This window comes from Ceratotherium simum, chromosome 22 (assembly GCF_057802395.1).
Source record: "Ceratotherium simum simum isolate JZ-2026a chromosome 22, ASM5780239v1, whole genome shotgun sequence".
Taxonomy (NCBI): domain Eukaryota; kingdom Metazoa; phylum Chordata; class Mammalia; order Perissodactyla; family Rhinocerotidae; genus Ceratotherium; species Ceratotherium simum.
This window is the reverse complement of record NC_141921.1, coordinates 36,243,192-36,259,762: the sequence shown is the minus strand read 5'-3', so window position 1 is coordinate 36,259,762 and position 16,571 is coordinate 36,243,192. Positions and strand designations below refer to the sequence as shown.

The following is a 16,571-nucleotide window of genomic DNA, read 5'->3' as shown; positions in this document are numbered from 1 at the left end:
GATAAAGAAGATGTGGTATATATAGACAATGGAATACCACTCAGCCATAAGAAACGATGAAATCCAGCCATTTGTGACAACATGGATGGACATTGAGGGTATTATGCAAAGTGAAATAAGTCAGAGGGAGAAGGTCAAATACCGTATGCTTTCCTTCATTAAGTAGTAGATAATAACAACAATAAACAAACACATAGAGACAGAGATTGGATTGGTGGTTACCAGAGGGGAAGGGGGGAGGGAGGAGGGCGAAAGGGATAATTCAGCATATGTGTGTGGTGATGGGTTGTAATGAGTATTTGGGTGGTGAACATGATGTAATCTATGCAGAAATAGAAGTATAATGATGTACACCTGAAATTTACACAATGTTATAAACCAGTGTTACTGCAATAAACAAAAAATTTAAAAAAAATAAAAATAAAAAGTGCTAAAGAACATTTGCTAGAAGCATCAACAAAAAGCACTTTCCTCTGCACATAAAAATGGCCTCCTTGGACCAGCCTCCAGGGTGTATTGAGGGCTGGATTTTGGAATCAGAAGGACCGAGTTTAAAGGCCACCTCTTCCCCTTACTGGCTGTGTGACCTTGTACAAGATACCTTTTAACCTCTTAGGGCTCCATATCCACATCTGCAAAAGGGGGGCATGCCCAGGTCTATGGTCAAGATTCCATGAGACTGTGTCTATAACGTTCAGCACACAGGGGCTGGCCCAATGCAGGTCCCTTTGTGTGATAAATCCTCTAAGCAAACATGCAGAGGCCTGCTCGGCTTAAAGGAGGGGCCCAAGAGCAAGCACCCTGGCAGCCGGGAAGTCAGGGCCTCTCCTTAGTGTGGTCATTACACCTGCAATTTAGATTTACAGTATTCCTTAATACAGGGATTTTTAGATTCAATCCAATTTTCTTCCCTGTGGAATGGTGCTAATTTGCATGACGAATGATAAAATTCCATAGATAATGAGCCTGTGTTAAGTGCCCACAAATGAGGCCCGGGCTCCAGCACTCCACGGACATTATTCTGATATAATTCTCTCAACCACCCTGTGAAGAAGCGGATACTATGTCGCTTTTACTGATCAGGAAGTTGAGGCTCAGAGAGAGGAAGCAACTAGTTCAAGCTCACATGGTCCATGAGCAGCCCCGGTGGTCCACAGGAGATCCAGGAGTCTCCTGCCACTATCCTATACCAGGCTGCCTTCCAACAATGGGTACTTTTTTCCCATTTTCCTTTATCTTGCCTCCTTCTTATACCCCTAAACCCCAACACTCTACATGCCTTAAAATAAAACACTGAAACCCTGAGGCAGCAAAGTCTTGCAGGTTTGTGGCAGTTCACAAATGGCAGCATTAGTTAGTAGAAGCTGAGAGCACCTATGAAAACCTGGCACCTTCAAAAAAGGAGCAAATTGATCATAAAATAAGCACAGGACCTGTGTGCGGGTGGGGGGCGGGGGTGGGGGGTGTGATGAGGGTCATTGGTGAGCACCATGCCCTGCCCTCCTCAAAGGCCCTGGGGACAACATGTAACTAGCATTCCAGGGTTGACCACTCATGCCAGGAGAAAGAAAAATATTAAACCATTTTCCAGAAGAGTGCCTTTTATTATAACCTGGAACAAAAGCACTATCTCAAACGACTTGCTCACAGAGAGGCAGGTGCATGCTCTGTAAGGCCCATAACTAACAAGAGTTCCAGCGGGCTCTGGGAGAAGCAAGGCCTCCTCTGGGAGACAAAGCCTCAACACAGTCCAAACTCCTTCCAACACAAAGCAAAGGGAGTTTCCACATTGGAGGTCTCCTGGCTCTAACAGCATGCTAAGAGTCCATGTCACTGATAATGACATCATGTTACTATTAATGTTAATAATAATGTTACCGTGTATCTGGCTTTACGTGTAATAACTCATTTAATCCTCATAAAATCCATCAGAAATAGATACTTTCATTCTCATCATTTCATGGCGAGACAAGGAAACTGAGGCAGAGTGAAGGAAGCTGCCCAAGTCTGCAGGCTCAGACCTGAACCCAGGCAGTCTGGCTCCAGAACCCACCCTTCACTGCCCCTGGACTCCGGAACCAAGACTGCTTGGGATCCTTCGGAAGCTCCAAGGATGACCAGTCGTGTGACTTTGGGCCAATTGCTCAGCGCCCACCACGTGCATGCTGAGCCACCAGTGATGTCCGCGCAATTACTATCACTGTCCCCACCAAGACCCGACCCCGCCACCACCAGCACCGCCGGACAGTCTTCAATGCCAGGGGTGGCCTGAACTGCTAGAGTGTGCTGATCCAATCTCAGAGGGAGACCCCGCTCAGCTCCTTCCGTTCTTGTCACTCCCACCCTAAGTGACACCGACTGACCAGGAGCCCAACACTGACACTTCATGAGAACCAGGTTTGGCTGAGAGCTCAAGTCTAAAGGGAGAGCTGGACACTGTTAGAAAGTGTCCCATTAGAAATAGCCCTGCCCTAGCGTTTGGTCTGTATTAGACTGAACCATGTGAAATGCTGATATTCCACCAGTGTTGACCTAAGAAAACAGCAATTTCATGTGGTTCAGCCTAATGGGAGGAGGAGCACTTGCATTTATTAAGGACCTCCCAGACATTCATTCATTCAACAAACACTGTGGCACAAGGGCCTGCGTGCCAGGGACAGTGTAACATTCCTATAGCACTCACATCTCTGAGAGCGGGACTTATCATTCGTCTCCCCTCCTAAAGATTACAAACAGAACTTTCCAGGCAGTGAAAGTAACCAACTCAACCTGCTCAAGGTCATGTGACTATTCAAATGGGCCAGGATGCTCTTCCCGTGAGAAATCCTGCAACCTGACGCTGTATGTGTCCAGGGCTGGGACGGGGCTTCGCAGAAAAAGCCAAGGGAACCCCACAAGGTTTCATCAACCAACAGTCATCCACGAGGGGCAGCCACGAGAACTAGGATGTGCACAAGGAACAACTTGCCCAGAATGCCGAGACGCAGGCTGAGACATACCTAACACCTGAAGGTTCAGCAGGCACCCTCCTAAAGACAGACTGCAGCTCAGAAAGTTCCATCTGCTTTCATTTCAACAACCTGAACCCAGAAACACCTTCTAACTTCTAAACTAAACCCAGACCTCCTCAGCCACTGTGGCTAACATACAGGTGAGCCTCTCTCTACCTCAGTTTCCTCCTCTATAAAATAAGCATCCTGGTGGGCCCGTGCATGAGAGGCAGGACAGCAGAATGCAGTAAGCAAGAGCTGTCGAGTGGGTGGACCTGGATCAGAACATTAACTCTGCCACTAACTAGCTGGGGGCCCTTCAGCAAGTTACTAAACCTTTCTGAGCTTCAGTTTCCTTAGCTGCCAAATGAGGAAACGGACCTCACAGGGCTGGGGTTGAGAGAATGAGAGACAGTGACTGCGCATCCAGCAGAGACACTGGCAGAAGGAAGGTGCTACTGTCGTAAAGAACAGAGAATTCAGGAGGGAATACTTAATAACCTAGGAATGAAGACTGCCATCTCAGAGCACCTCCAACTCCTGCTCCACGGTACACTCCTCAAGACCAAGTCAGAGGCCTCAAATCTCAGGACTACCAGGGGTCCGCACCTCCCCCTGGCTGAAAGAGATTTCAAGACGGAAGCTTGTGTATCTGGAGGACAATACACAGGAAGCCAGGACAGCACACACTGGAAATTCTCAACAGAGCACAGCATCTGAAATGGCCAGCCCGGCCACTGCTGTGTCAGGGTCCGTGTTCCTCAGTGAGGAGTCCACATCCAGCCCCAGGGACCACACACTGACCGGGAGGTCAAGCAGTGCTCAGCAGAGAAGCAAACGACTGATAAACACAAAGCCACCAGTGAGACCGAGAGAAATTCAAGAGTAGCTCCTTCAGTGGCCACACTGCCCTAAAATTAGACTTTTCACCAGGAGAGTGTGGTGGATAAAAGCTGCTCCTCTCAGTTTCTGAGCACAAAACTGCATGCAGGAAGCTCGACCACGTGAAACCAGATATACCCCATCATGGCCAAAGCCTCCTAATGGAGAAGTCTTGAGTAGCAACATGAGATGTGAGCATGCCAGACCTGAACTCTCCATCTACCAATCCCAGCTAATATGGGAAGGGAAGAGGGCATTTGGTACCACTAGGAAATGCTCACTTCCAATCGAAGGCTGCTTGCTAGTCACTTAACCCAGCAGAAAGAGTACAGGCAAAAGCATCTTTTCATGAGCTTAATATTTTTAATTAAAGATATTTCACTTGGTAAATGTTATGAGTCCTCTGCCCAAATCTTCTTATAGAAACCTTTGAGACAGTAAGCCCAAATAATGCTCAACAACAGAATGGTTTAGGAGCAGATCGTAACTCAGAAGGGCCCCCCTGAGTTCAGCGCTAGAACAGGAAGCAGAGCAGTTTAAGCAGTGGGTGGAGAAGTCCAGGGTCTAAGCCAGTGCTAAGGACTGCTTGCTATCTGCAGTGTGGTAAAAACCCTGTCGCCAGAAAACACAGCGCTGGAAGCCCTTCAGATTGCCAGCCTTGGGCAAGGGACTCTACTTCTTGGAGTCTCACCAGAACAGGGGGCTACCACTTGCCTTCCAGGATGGCTGGGAAGTAAAATGGAACACCACCTATCAACCATCCAAAGTTATAAAATAATCAGCTAACAGCCAACACCCTGGCTGCACTTACAAAAGGCCAGGCACCACCTACACTTTCCACATAAAAACTCACTTAATCCTCATAGTAACCCCCATGGGGCAGGTGGATGGAAACCACCAGGGTTGCTGCCTTGGAAGAAATAGGACTGCTGGACTGGCAGTCTATCACTAGAAAGTTGTAGATGAAGGCTCCTTTTCACAGCTTTCCAGAGACAACAGACAGCAATACCTGGGAAGAGCAGGAGGAAGCAGAGAGAAGGGAAGGCCAGCAGCCCCTCACGCCCACAAGTGCTGTGGACTGCTGCCACGCTGGTTCTGCACTTATGCCCGAGTTGGTCAGAATCTTAGATTTACCTGTTTCTATCTGCCTCCTCATTTAACTTTAAGACTCATATTCTAGTAGGTCTAGCTGACCTGCTCAGTGAGTGTCCACGGAATGAATGACCTGATGGAAAAAAAACCCTAGAGTCAGCGGCGCCTGGTGCCCAGAGCCCGGGCTCCAGGGCCAGACTGCCCAGGCAGGCCTCAGTTTCCTTGCCTGCCTACGTAATGAAGGTAACATGAGAACCTGCCTCACAGCGTTGCTTTCGGTATTAAAAACCCGCCAGTAAAAACGAGCTCCTGTAACTATCACAGCCACCACGCAGCACCTCCACCTGCAGCTCTCGGCTCGTCCCCTCAGCAGACTGGGTGACTTGGGCGTTTATGAGCCCAGAGCCTACTGCTGTGCAAGTGCAGCAGAACCTGGTGCCTCCCGCAGACACGGAATCACTGGGGAAACCGGACTCAAATCCCTGCTCAGTTGTTAAAGGATATCAAGGCCTTGCAGACACCACTATCTGGGATTTAAACTGACCAGAAATAGTTGTTGGCTCAGTGATAAGCCATCCTATCAGAATGCCTAAACAGGGGAGCTCTGGGGACAGAAGCGTCCCCCTCAGCCCCAGAGGTGGTAAATCACATCTCACTCTGCCTTCCTATCGTTATCTTTCTCAGCCACCCCTTCCTTTCCACACCCTCAGCCGCACCGTGGCTGGACCCTCATAATCTCACAGGCTGCTGCTTGTGAACGCCTCCCTCCCATCTCTTCCACCTCTCAGGTCCTTCCTGCACACCACGGCCAGATGACCCTTCCTAAAACACCGCTACGCTGCCAGCCTCCTCCAATTTCCACCTGCCCTGTCAAAAATTTCACTGGCTCCACACTGTCCCAGATCAAATATAAACTCCTTAGCTTAGCAACTCAGGCACTCCACAACTCACTCCTGAGACCGAGGTAGCCCTGCTCATTCAGTCCACTCCGTGGTTGGTCCCCAAAATCACGAGGATGACCGGACCTGAGCTTTGCTTTTGTTCCAGGCCCCTGCCTGGAGTGGCCTCTCCTTGACTGCACCCCACCCCATCCTCTCTGCCTGGGCAAGGCCTCCCCAGGGTTCACACCCAGCCCCCAAGCGCCCTGTGAGTTGCAGTGGTCTGCAGGGCTTTGTGGAGGCAGCCAAGCATGCAGCGATGGGCAGACTTGTGGCCCCTGTTATGTCTTTTCTATACAACTTCCTTCCTGCTGCAGTTAACTTTTAGGGTGCATTTGGCTCCCCTTCTAGAGGACAGAGATTATGGCTTCTGTTTGTGTCTCTTACTCTGTGGTATGCAGAATAGGACAAATAACAATCATAGCTACCACTTACCATATGCCAAGCACTGGATTAAGTACATCACAGATTTCATTTCCTACTCCTGGTATCCCTATAAAACGTTACCCTCACGGTACAGATCAAGACCCTGGGGCCGAGCAGGGCAATTTGCACACCTCAAGAATGTTTTTCCAGGGGCTGGTCTGGTTGCCTAGTGGTTAAGTTTGGCGCACTCCGCTTCAGCGGCCTGGGGTTCATTTTCCAACAAGGACCTACACCACTGTCGGCAGTCATGCTGTAGCGGCGATATACAAAATAGAGGAAGAATGGCACAGATGTTAGCTCAGGGCGAATCTTCCCCAGAAAAAAAAACAATCTGAAAAAAAAAAAAAAAAAAGGTTTTTCCAGCATAGGCCAGTTGGGCCTGGGCATACAACAGGAAGTTGCTCACCCCACGGGCACAGCAGAGTGGCTGCCCACTCACTTCCCTCCACATCCACTGGAATTTAAGGATTCACTCAAGGGAAGTCAAGCAGCTTCCTACCTTCCCTGTGGAGACAGGAGTGGAGGCCAAGGAAGGCACTGGGAAGGTGTCAGAGTGCAGGAAACCAGCGGGCCCTGGCGCTGCCTACAACCTCTGCCCTCCTGTGCTCACAGCCGTGCACCATGAGGCGTAGGCCACCTTACCTAAGGTCACATACTGAGTGGCAGAGACAGGACTCCAACCCAGATCTGCCCAACTCCAGAGTCCACGTTCTGCGGAGCAGGCAGCAAACAAAAGGCAGCCCTCTGGGCACTCACCACACGCTCACTCAGTGTTTACGAAGCGCCTCCTAAGCGCCAGGCGGCCAGTGCAAGGTGTGGGGCAGTTAGCGGGAACCAAACAGACAAGGGCAGTGCTCTCACGGAGCCCACAGGCTCTGTCCCCAGGCCTGCCCCTCTTCTTCCAGACCTGGAAGAGGGCAAGAACTCTCAGTTCTTAAGAGGCTCCACTGGGCAGAGGTGAGACACCCAGACCCAAGATTACGGCCTCAGGCTGTGTGGTGTGCAGAGCACAGGGGGCTTGTCTTTTGTGATGAAGTCCAGTCTCAGGCTCCACTAAGGAAGCTCTTCATTCAAGGCACAGCCCAAAGCCAGGCAAACTTCAAACAGCCTTCAGCAGGCAGTGAGGAATGGAGGAAAGTGGTCTAGCTCTTGAGTCAGAATATCCAGTTCCTCCATTTAGTAGCTGTAGAGAGACTAACCACATACCCCTTTGAACCTCATCTGTAAAATGGTGATGATAATAATAATTAGTACTTATATAATTATGTGCCAGATGCTGTTTGAAGCACCTGACATGTATTATCTCATTTAATCTCCTAAGAGCCTTATGAGGAGGTACTGTTATTATCTCAAGGCAGTCTGGCTCCTAAATCCTAACTTATACTATGCTGCCTCCCTCCTAAGGCTGAACCTTCCTGGGCAGGCTGTTGTGAGGAGGATTCAGTGGGGTAGAGCCCCTAGCAGAGTGCATGGCACATGGCTGGTGCCATAAAAACGTTTAGTCTCCACCTCCTTACGCTGAAACATTGACCTGTAAAAGCTTAGGTCCGGACACGGCATTGCTCTAGCTGGTCCTAACACCGGTGATCTTGCAACTGCATCCCTTGGGCTTCCACACCCCACTCTCACTGGTGGGATCTGCTGCAAGCAGAAATGGGACAAGATCCTGTACTTATGCACACCCTATTGCTCACTGTTTCTGAGAAAGAGTCAGTGTCCAGCACAGGAGTCAGGTGGACCCAAAGCTGAATCCCAGGCCTGCCACTCACAGTGGTCACTCAACCTCTCAAGCTTCCGGTGCCTCGTAAGAAAAACAAGGGATGAGGTATAACCTAACCCACGTTTCTGGATCACAGTAGATCCTCCATCAATGGTAGCTACCTAGCTTAAAAGGGCAGAACTTCCGTGGCACCACAAGGTTACATTACTGGGTGGGAGAACTTCCAGTCTGCAGAGGAACAGACTGTGCGTACAGTGCAATTCACTTCCACGGTGATGGCAGAGACCAGAGCAGGCACATGCCAAAAGGTCTGGGAGTGAAGCCTGGCAGAAGCCCAACTTTCTCTTAAGTCTCCTGCCATATCTCACGCAAATATGCTTGCAGTTATGTCAAACAAAGCCCTTCTGAAACTTTATTTAAGAGTGACTCGCCCTCCCCATGCCCCACAATGTAACCTGTGAGGGCAAGGACCCTTGTCTGCCTTGCTCACCACTGCATCCTCAGCACACAAAGCAGCACAGAGAAGGAGCTAACAAACACACACTGAATTTATGTTATCCCGTAGCTTCAGGTACCCTCTAACGCATCCCTGTATTTGGCTAATGGTAAGCATTTCCCAGCCTGGGAAGCAGGAGTCTCAATGGTCAATGTACCTCCCCCACCACCGTTTCCCTGTACCATCAGTCACCTGTCCTCTTCTCTCCCCCATGGAATGTAAAAGAAGTACAGGACTTCTGAGTTATAAATAGGAATATCTGCTTTCAAAAATATGATTTATCCTCTTCTTACTCTCTAACTATTGATCATTGGCTACTTTTTTCAAGCATTCCACCAAAGAGACACCAGTTGGGTTTATATGAACAGGAATGTATATACATGTGGATTCTGAGCTACGCTATGTATCTCACTAACACCAGGAGACCAGCCAAGACACATCAGTGTCACCTATATTGTTTCACCTTGTAACAATATGACAGGCTTTTCCTATCAGCTCCAGTCAGGCAAAACCATCTGTGAGCTGGAGGGACAACTCATGAGTGGGCCTCGCCTGTTCCTTCACAGCTACAGCCCCACCATCCATCACCAGAATCCTAACTCTAAGTCAGAATAATAATTCCTCTAAGTTAGAAGGTAGAGCTGCGTAAGGAGAAGTGCTTTGAAACTGTAAAGCACTTACAGACAGTGCTAAGATTATTACCTGCTAAGAGAATGCAAATAAATTCCATTTGCCTATGCATTCGTAACTGATGTCAACAAAAATCATGGCATTTACTCCAAAGTCCAATGCATCTTAGATTCTCAAATCACTATTTCCCTCCATGGATAACTGAGATCTGTTTTCTCTACCATGACACCTACTGAAAATAAAACCCACAGTGGTCTTAATTCATTTACTTACGAGGCAACCCCACGCCACCACTTCTGTCCTACCCTAACTATCTACACTGGTTTATAACAGTACTCAAGTATTGGACAAATCTGACAAAAAGCAGTCAGAAATTACTTATAAGCCTAGGGGATACTAAGCACAAGTTACTGAAAGAATAAATATAAAATCCAAGTGGTTAAGTTCATGAACACAGACACGCCTCAAAAGAGAGCACTCCAAGCCATTTCCCTCAGTGCCAGGTGCTGTTCTAGGCCCCAGGGATCCGGCCATGGAAAACACAAGACGAAAATCCCTGCTCTCCAAAGAGCTCACGTTCTGGCCCATGCTAAATATGCCTGCATCACCGCACTACTATCTCACTATTAAATGAGCCCTCCTTTGCAAAGGACTCAGTATGCAATTGGTAGTCGATAAATGCCGATCCTCCCTTGCATCTCTGAGTACCCCATTACAGTCATGCACCATCTAACAACATCTCAGTCAATGACGGACTGCATAGATGACGGTGGTCCCCTGAGATTAGTACCATATAGCCTAGGTGTGTAGTGGGCTAAACCATCTAGACTTGTGTAAGAACACTCTATGATGTTCACACAATGACCAAATCGCCTAACGACACATTTCTCCGAATGTATCCCCATCCTCAAGCCAAGCGTGACTGTATTGTTTTCTAAAGTGTCCTTTATATCTTCCAACACATAAACAACCTGACAACAGGAAGGACGAAGTTTAGAGCCCGCTAAATGTGTTTCCACTGACTGAGCAACACCTTACATTACGCCACCCCCAGAGCCTCAGCTTCCTCACCCGTAAAATGGGGACAGCAGCCGCCTCAAAGGGGATTAAATGAGCTCATATAGGGGAAGGGCACAGCACAGTGCCTGGCACCCAGTGGCCCCTCAGGAAATGTTAGCCCTTTTCCTCCACCCCTTCCACAGTCCTTTCAGATTATCCAAATAAGACCCAAAAACAGGACTCGTGAGAAGCCTCATGTATCATTGTGCTCCTCCTGGTTCATCACAGGCATTTTCCCATCACAGATGGAGAATCAGGCTCCCAGGGCCAAGGCAAGATGCCCTCTCTGCCAGATATGCTGCCTTGAGCAGCCCCACCCAGCCACCCCCCATCATCCTCTGCTTTTGCCCTGAGAATGAATTTATAAAACCTCACTCCACTTTTAAAGTCCTCACTCAAATCTGTCCTAGAGAAGTCTTTCCCCACCCCGGCCTGTTCCACCCTCCACGCAGCCAGTTCTCAGCCACCACTGTTGAGGAAGTCCTATAGCGTTAAAAATGGCACCGCTGTGTTTTTAATCAAGACACAGGAAGGCATGAAGAAAAAAATTATTAGCCAGTCTGAATTAGTCACCCTAGTTCAGCAGCAACATCCCTTCATTAAACAAGGAACCAAGATCCTCAAAACCCTTTGGGGCTCAAAGTCCACATGCAAACATCTGACTGCACTGGGCAGAGGAGCAGGTGGAAGGCCTGAGCTGTGTCAGTACACTCTCCAGAGGTTCCTTGGCCCATGAGGAAGAAGTCCTCTGGTCCTTCCAAACTGGGTGCTGGCCTGCCCTGCAGAAGGTTCCAAGGTGGCCAGGAGGGCAGGCTCATGTGTGGGGCCTATGGGAGACCTCAGGCTAGTCAGAGCGCCCGGAGAGCACCTGCCTTCATTACCAAAACAAACACCACGAGTGAAGCTAGCTCTCCCTCGGAGTCGGGCTCACCTGACCCGAGGCACGTCCATAACCGGCAGTTCCAACCTTCACAAGCTGACAGTTCAGGGGGAAAGGGAGGTTGCGCCTGTAGGGTTGCATCGTATCCTGGCCGTATGTTGGCCTCGGGGCCTGCTGGCCCCCCAAGGGCTGCGGCCTCACAAGGGCGATTGTGCGTTCATCCCCGTCCTGTCGGCTCCCCCACCCTCAACCCTCCGCTCCCACTCAGGCCCCAGCGCCAAGGGAACCGGCCGCCCCGCAAGCACCGCACCCGCAGCACGGAGGCGGCGGCCGCGGGAAGGGCCCGCAGAGCGCCGCGCTGCCTTCCGGGCACACAGACGCCCGCCCTTCCCTCGCTCGCTCCGAGGCGGCCTCCCCAGAAGGGGCAACCCTCAAACCTGAGAAGGCACAGCCCCGGCCCACCCCCACCCGGGCTGGAGAGCACCCCTCGCTTCCCAGAGGCGGCAGAGAAGGTTCGCCCTAGGTGAGGGGAGGGGACCACCTGGGTCGGGGGCAGGGCAGGGAGAGGGCCCTGGAGGGAGGGGAAGCCCAGGACAGAGCGGGGCTCACACAGACTACCCTAAGATTGGTGGGAAGTCCGGGGAAGGGAATCAAGGAGGAGGGGTGACGTCCAGGAGGGGGCCATCGGCGGAGGATGGGGAGGTCCAGACTCCAGCCCACGGAGGGAAGAGAAGATTCAGGCTGAAGCATGGAGGAGAAGGGAAACAAATCTAGGCTGAGGCCACTAGAGGAGGGGTTGACGGGGGTCCAAACTGCGGCCATGGAGAAGGGAGGCGGGACAGAGGCCTAGCCTGGACCAAGGGGAAGGGAGCCTAGCCCGGACCATGGGAGGGAGAAACGACGGCCTAGCCTGCGCTCTAGGGACCAGGGAAGGGGACCTAGCCCGGGCCATGGGGAGAGGAAGGGGGACCACGCCTGGGCCCCCGGAGGGGGTGCCTGGCCTGGGCCACAGGTCCAGGAGGGTCTAGCCTGGGCTATGAGGGAAACCTGCCTGGACCCAGAAGTGGAGACTGGGACTCCAGCGTAAGCCAAGGGCGGGGGCAGGGACGGGGAGGCAGGGTCGCACCCGGGCGGCGGCCCCCTCCTGAGCCGGCAGGGATGGTGTCTACCTGCGGTCCGGGACCCCGCCCCTCCCCCACCCGGCGGAACCCACCCTGCCCGGGCCGGGGATCGGCGGGGCAGGGGGACGCGAGCTCCGACGGGACCCCAGGGCTGGGGGACGGTGATGTCGGGCCTTTACCATGGTGGCGGCGGCGGCGGCGGTCCCGGTCCCGGCGTCTGAGGCTCTCCCCCCCGCAGCAGGGCCCGGCGCTTCCACTTCCCCGGGTGCCCAGGAGTGAACATCCGGGTCAGCGCCCCCCTCCCCCCGCGCCGGGCCGCCGCCACCTTCCTTCCCCGCCCCGGCCAGACCCGGGCCCGCCCCCCACGCAGCCGGCTCTCGGCCAATGAGCGCGCAGGGCCGCGGCGATCGCCAAGTATGGAGCGCGGCGCGGGGGGAGGAGCGCCGGACGGGGAAGTGGGGGCGGGGCCTGCGCGGCCGGGGAGGGGCGCGACGGCCGGCGGGGAGGGCGGGCCCGGGTCGGGGGCTGCGGGCTGGGGGTCCAGGTCAGGGCCCGGGGTCGGAGGCGCGGGGCCGGGAGGGCGCTTCCGCCGCACCCACACCCCACCACCCGCTCTGCGGCTGCCGAAGCCGGTGGCGGCAGAGGGACCGTGCCCGCGGGCCTCCCAGGCGGGGATGCGGAAGGCAGTGGGGCTGGGAGGGGTCAGTCCCTCCCCGCCCCACCCGGTGCACGCGCTCACTCCTGCGGCGGACCCGGAACTGGAGCGGCCCGCGGGCCCAGCCCAGCCCCGAGGAGCGAAGGGAGCGAACCTGAGATGGAGTCGCAGCGCCGTCACTTGCTACGTGTAGGACTTGGAGCTAGTCGCTGCACCTGGGCCCCATCTCTAAAAAAAGAGCCTCGGGCCACAACACTCATTGAGCACCTACTGTATAGCAGGCCTTGTTTGAGGCGCCAAAAGATAACAGAGGTGAACCAGGTATAGTAAGATGCCCTCATAGCTTCATGTTACATGTTAGCTGTGAGGACCACACAGGTAGAGGTTAGAAGACTGGGCTCACTAAATGTTAGGTGTGGTATTTTTATATATGCTACAGAGACCTAGCACATTTACCCAGTGGGGCTGCCTCACTCCACAAAGTGACTCAGAAATTCTTTTTTTCTTCATTCAACAAATATTTGTTGAGCTTGGTCTGGAAGGCAGGAGTCCTGGAATGCTAGTCCTGCTAATAATATCTGCCATCCCTGGCTTGCTCCTCTCTCTTGTGAGAATCAAATCAGGTCACATGTGAGAGGATTGTAAACTGTGAAGTGTTGCACAAATGACGGATTATTACCACAAACCAGGCCATGTCCTAGGCCTCTGTGTTCAGGGAGCTCATAGTCAAGTAAAAGCTGCCACCGGCATAAAAAGTGATAGAGGTTGGTCCCACAAGAATGATTCAGACCTGTATTACAGAAATTCAGAGGAGAGTGGCAATTAGGAATTCTTTCACCTGGTAAGTATTGAGCACCTACTGTGTACCAAGCACTGTTCTAGGCTCTAGGGATAAAGCAGTGAACCAGGCAGCCCATGTTGTTGCAGAGCTTGAACATTGGAGGGGAGACAATCAGCTACTAAGTAAATATATATATATTTTATATATATATGTTATATAGCTCCTAAGTAAATATATATATATATTAAATATATAGTGTCAGGTGGTAATTAGAGATGTGGAGGAATAGGCTGGCAGGTTAGCAAAGTGGGGCTGTGTTTTGGAGGGTGGCCAGAGAAGGCCTGACTTAGAAAGTAACATTTGATCAAAGAGAGGGAGCAAGCCATGTGGACAGCAGAGGCACAAGGAACAGCATGGGCAGAGACCGGATGGGGACAGTCCCTGGTGTGTTCATGGAACAAGGAGGCTGAGATGGCTGGCCCAGGTTGAACAAGGGGAGAGCAGTGGGAGCTGAGATCCAGGAGGTGCAGAGCTGTGACAGGATCTGGCCTGGGCTTTGAGAGGATCAGGAGGCTGCTGTGTTCTGAATGGACTGTAGGGGGACTAGGGCGGGTAGAAAGCTACTTCTGTATTCAAGGCATTTTTTTCTTTATTTAAAAAGCACGTGTAAGGGGCTTCCCATGTGATGGACACTGTTAAGCACTTTACAAATAATAACTCGTTTAATCCTCATAACAGAGGCCTAAATAGGTAAGCCCAAGGTCACACAGCAGAGAGATGAAGGTGGCTTACATCAGGGTAGTAGCATTGGAGGTGGCAAGAAGAAATCATAGGGCCGGCCCCGTGGCTTAGCGGTTGAGTGCGCGCGCTCTGCTGCTGGCGGCCCGGGTTCGGATCCTGGGCACGCACCGACGCACTGCTTCTCCGGCCATGTTGAGGCCGCGTCCCACATACAGCAACTAGAAGGATGTGCAACTGTGACATACAACTATCTACTGGGGCCTTGGGGGGAAAATAAATAAATAAATAAAAAAGAAGAGATCATATTCTGGATAGTTGCTGATGGACTGCTGGTGGGCATGAGAAGAAGAAAGGAGTCAGGGATGATACTCTGATTTTTAGCTTTCTCAACACTAGAAGGATTTAACCATTTATTGATCTGTGGAAAAGTGTACAAGGAACAGGGGTGTGTTTGTTGTTTTTGGAGGGGGATAAGAGTCATTTTGGGGCAAGTTATGTTTGAGATGCCTGTTGGAGATTTGAATGGAGATGTCAAATAAGTAATCAGATATGGGAGTCAGGAGTTGGGGGAAGAAGTTGGAGCTGGTGATAAATTTATGAGAACTGTCAGCTAGTAAATGATATTTTAAGGTCCTTAAAGCACAAGACATCTAGGTGAGCTCATGTAGGAGGTGACTGTAGAGAGAAGAGGTCAAGAAGACAAAGAGGACCCAGCAAGGAGACCGAGAAGAAGTGACCTGGGAGGCAGGAAGAGGACCAAGAGAAGGTGGTGTCCCACTGGGAGGCCAAGGGGTAAGGGCATGAGGGAAAGTTTTGTGAAAGAAGTGACACTTGAATCGTTTACTTGAAAATAATATTGAAAGAAAGCCTTGTTCAAAATGCATGACATATTTTCTCATTTAATCCTCATTACAACCCTATGAGGACAGTACTATTATTATTCCCATTTTACAGATGAGGGAACTGAGGCACAGAGGGGTTAAATAACTTGCCCAAGATCACATAGCTAATGAGTTCAAAGCCAGGCAGTCTGGGACCAGAGCCCACACTCGTAACCTCAGATCTGATCACATTGCTTCCCTGCTCAAAAGCTTTTGAAAGTTAAGTTATCTCGTAATAAGAGGGCTCAGGAACCAACCCAGAACTCAGTGACAGGCTAGTCCGTCTCTCTCATGCAGCCCCATTTCTGCTTCTTTTGGTGCATCTGCTACATTCTTCATTTCCTACCTGGCATCCTCAGCCTGCGTGTAACACTATTCCCTTAACATTGCAGCCTGCATGGGATCCATCCTAGTGGCCTTTGTCCCCTCTTTATTCTCTGCATCAGCTTGCTCTATTAACTGGCAAATTTTTTTTGTTTTTCATAGTTCAGGTCCCAAGACAGAATCCAGTTGACCCAACTCTGGGTCATCTTTTTTTTTTTTTTTTTTTTTGTGAGAAAGATCAGCCCTGAGCTAACATCCGTTGCCAATCCTCCTCTTTTTGCTGAGGAAGACTGGCCCTGGGCTAACATCCGTGCCCATCTTCCTCTAGTTTACATGGGATGCTGCCACAGCATGGCTTGACAAGCGGTGTGTCAATGTGTGCCCTGGATCCGAACCTGCGAACCCTGGGCTTCCAAAGTGGAGCATGTGAACTTAACCGCTACACCACCGGGCAGGCCCTGGGTCATCTTTTAATGATGACAGCTCATCAGACAGGTCACTGGCAAGTCCACAGATTGACTGCACATAGGTCAGATCTCACCCCTTGACCAGCCAACTATTGCTATGAGCAGGGGGGCATGTGGCATTAAATATGACTGCCTACAAGGGGCTGTGGGTAGGTGGGCAGGCACCATAAATATTTTTAGTACTGTTTCTCCTCTTTCAAAAACTCAACCCCCTTGAAGTTCATACTATCATATTTTTCCACCTGTCACCCCTCCTTTTTGCTCTCAGGAACTGACTTCCACCTCCCCTCCTGCACCTTTATAACTTTAGCATCCATAAGCATAATCCATCAAAAATCTTATTGACCCCTCGTTTACTGATTTCTTTCCTGCCAATGAGTTTTTTCTTCCACTGTCCCCAGGCACCCACTCCCATGGTCTTACCTTGGACTTGCTCTCACCAGTAATTGCACTATCTCAGAAGACACAATCGCGAAGATCTCAAATCT

The 16,571-nt window shown here is 51.1% G+C and overlaps 1 protein-coding gene across 1 annotated transcript in view; it reads right to left on the bottom strand.

Moving 5' to 3' along the window:
- CAPZB (capping actin protein of muscle Z-line subunit beta) overlaps window positions 1-11,269 on the bottom strand; it is a 141,564-nt gene extending 130,295 nt beyond the window's left edge. Inside the window, exon 1 of the mRNA XM_004425651.3 lies at window positions 11,165-11,269. Within this exon, the coding sequence (XP_004425708.1) occupies window positions 11,165-11,254 (90 nt within the window). The 5' untranslated portion in view covers window positions 11,255-11,269. The remainder of the gene's footprint in view (window positions 1-11,164) is intronic.
- Window positions 11,270-16,571: the final 5,302 nt, after the last annotated feature.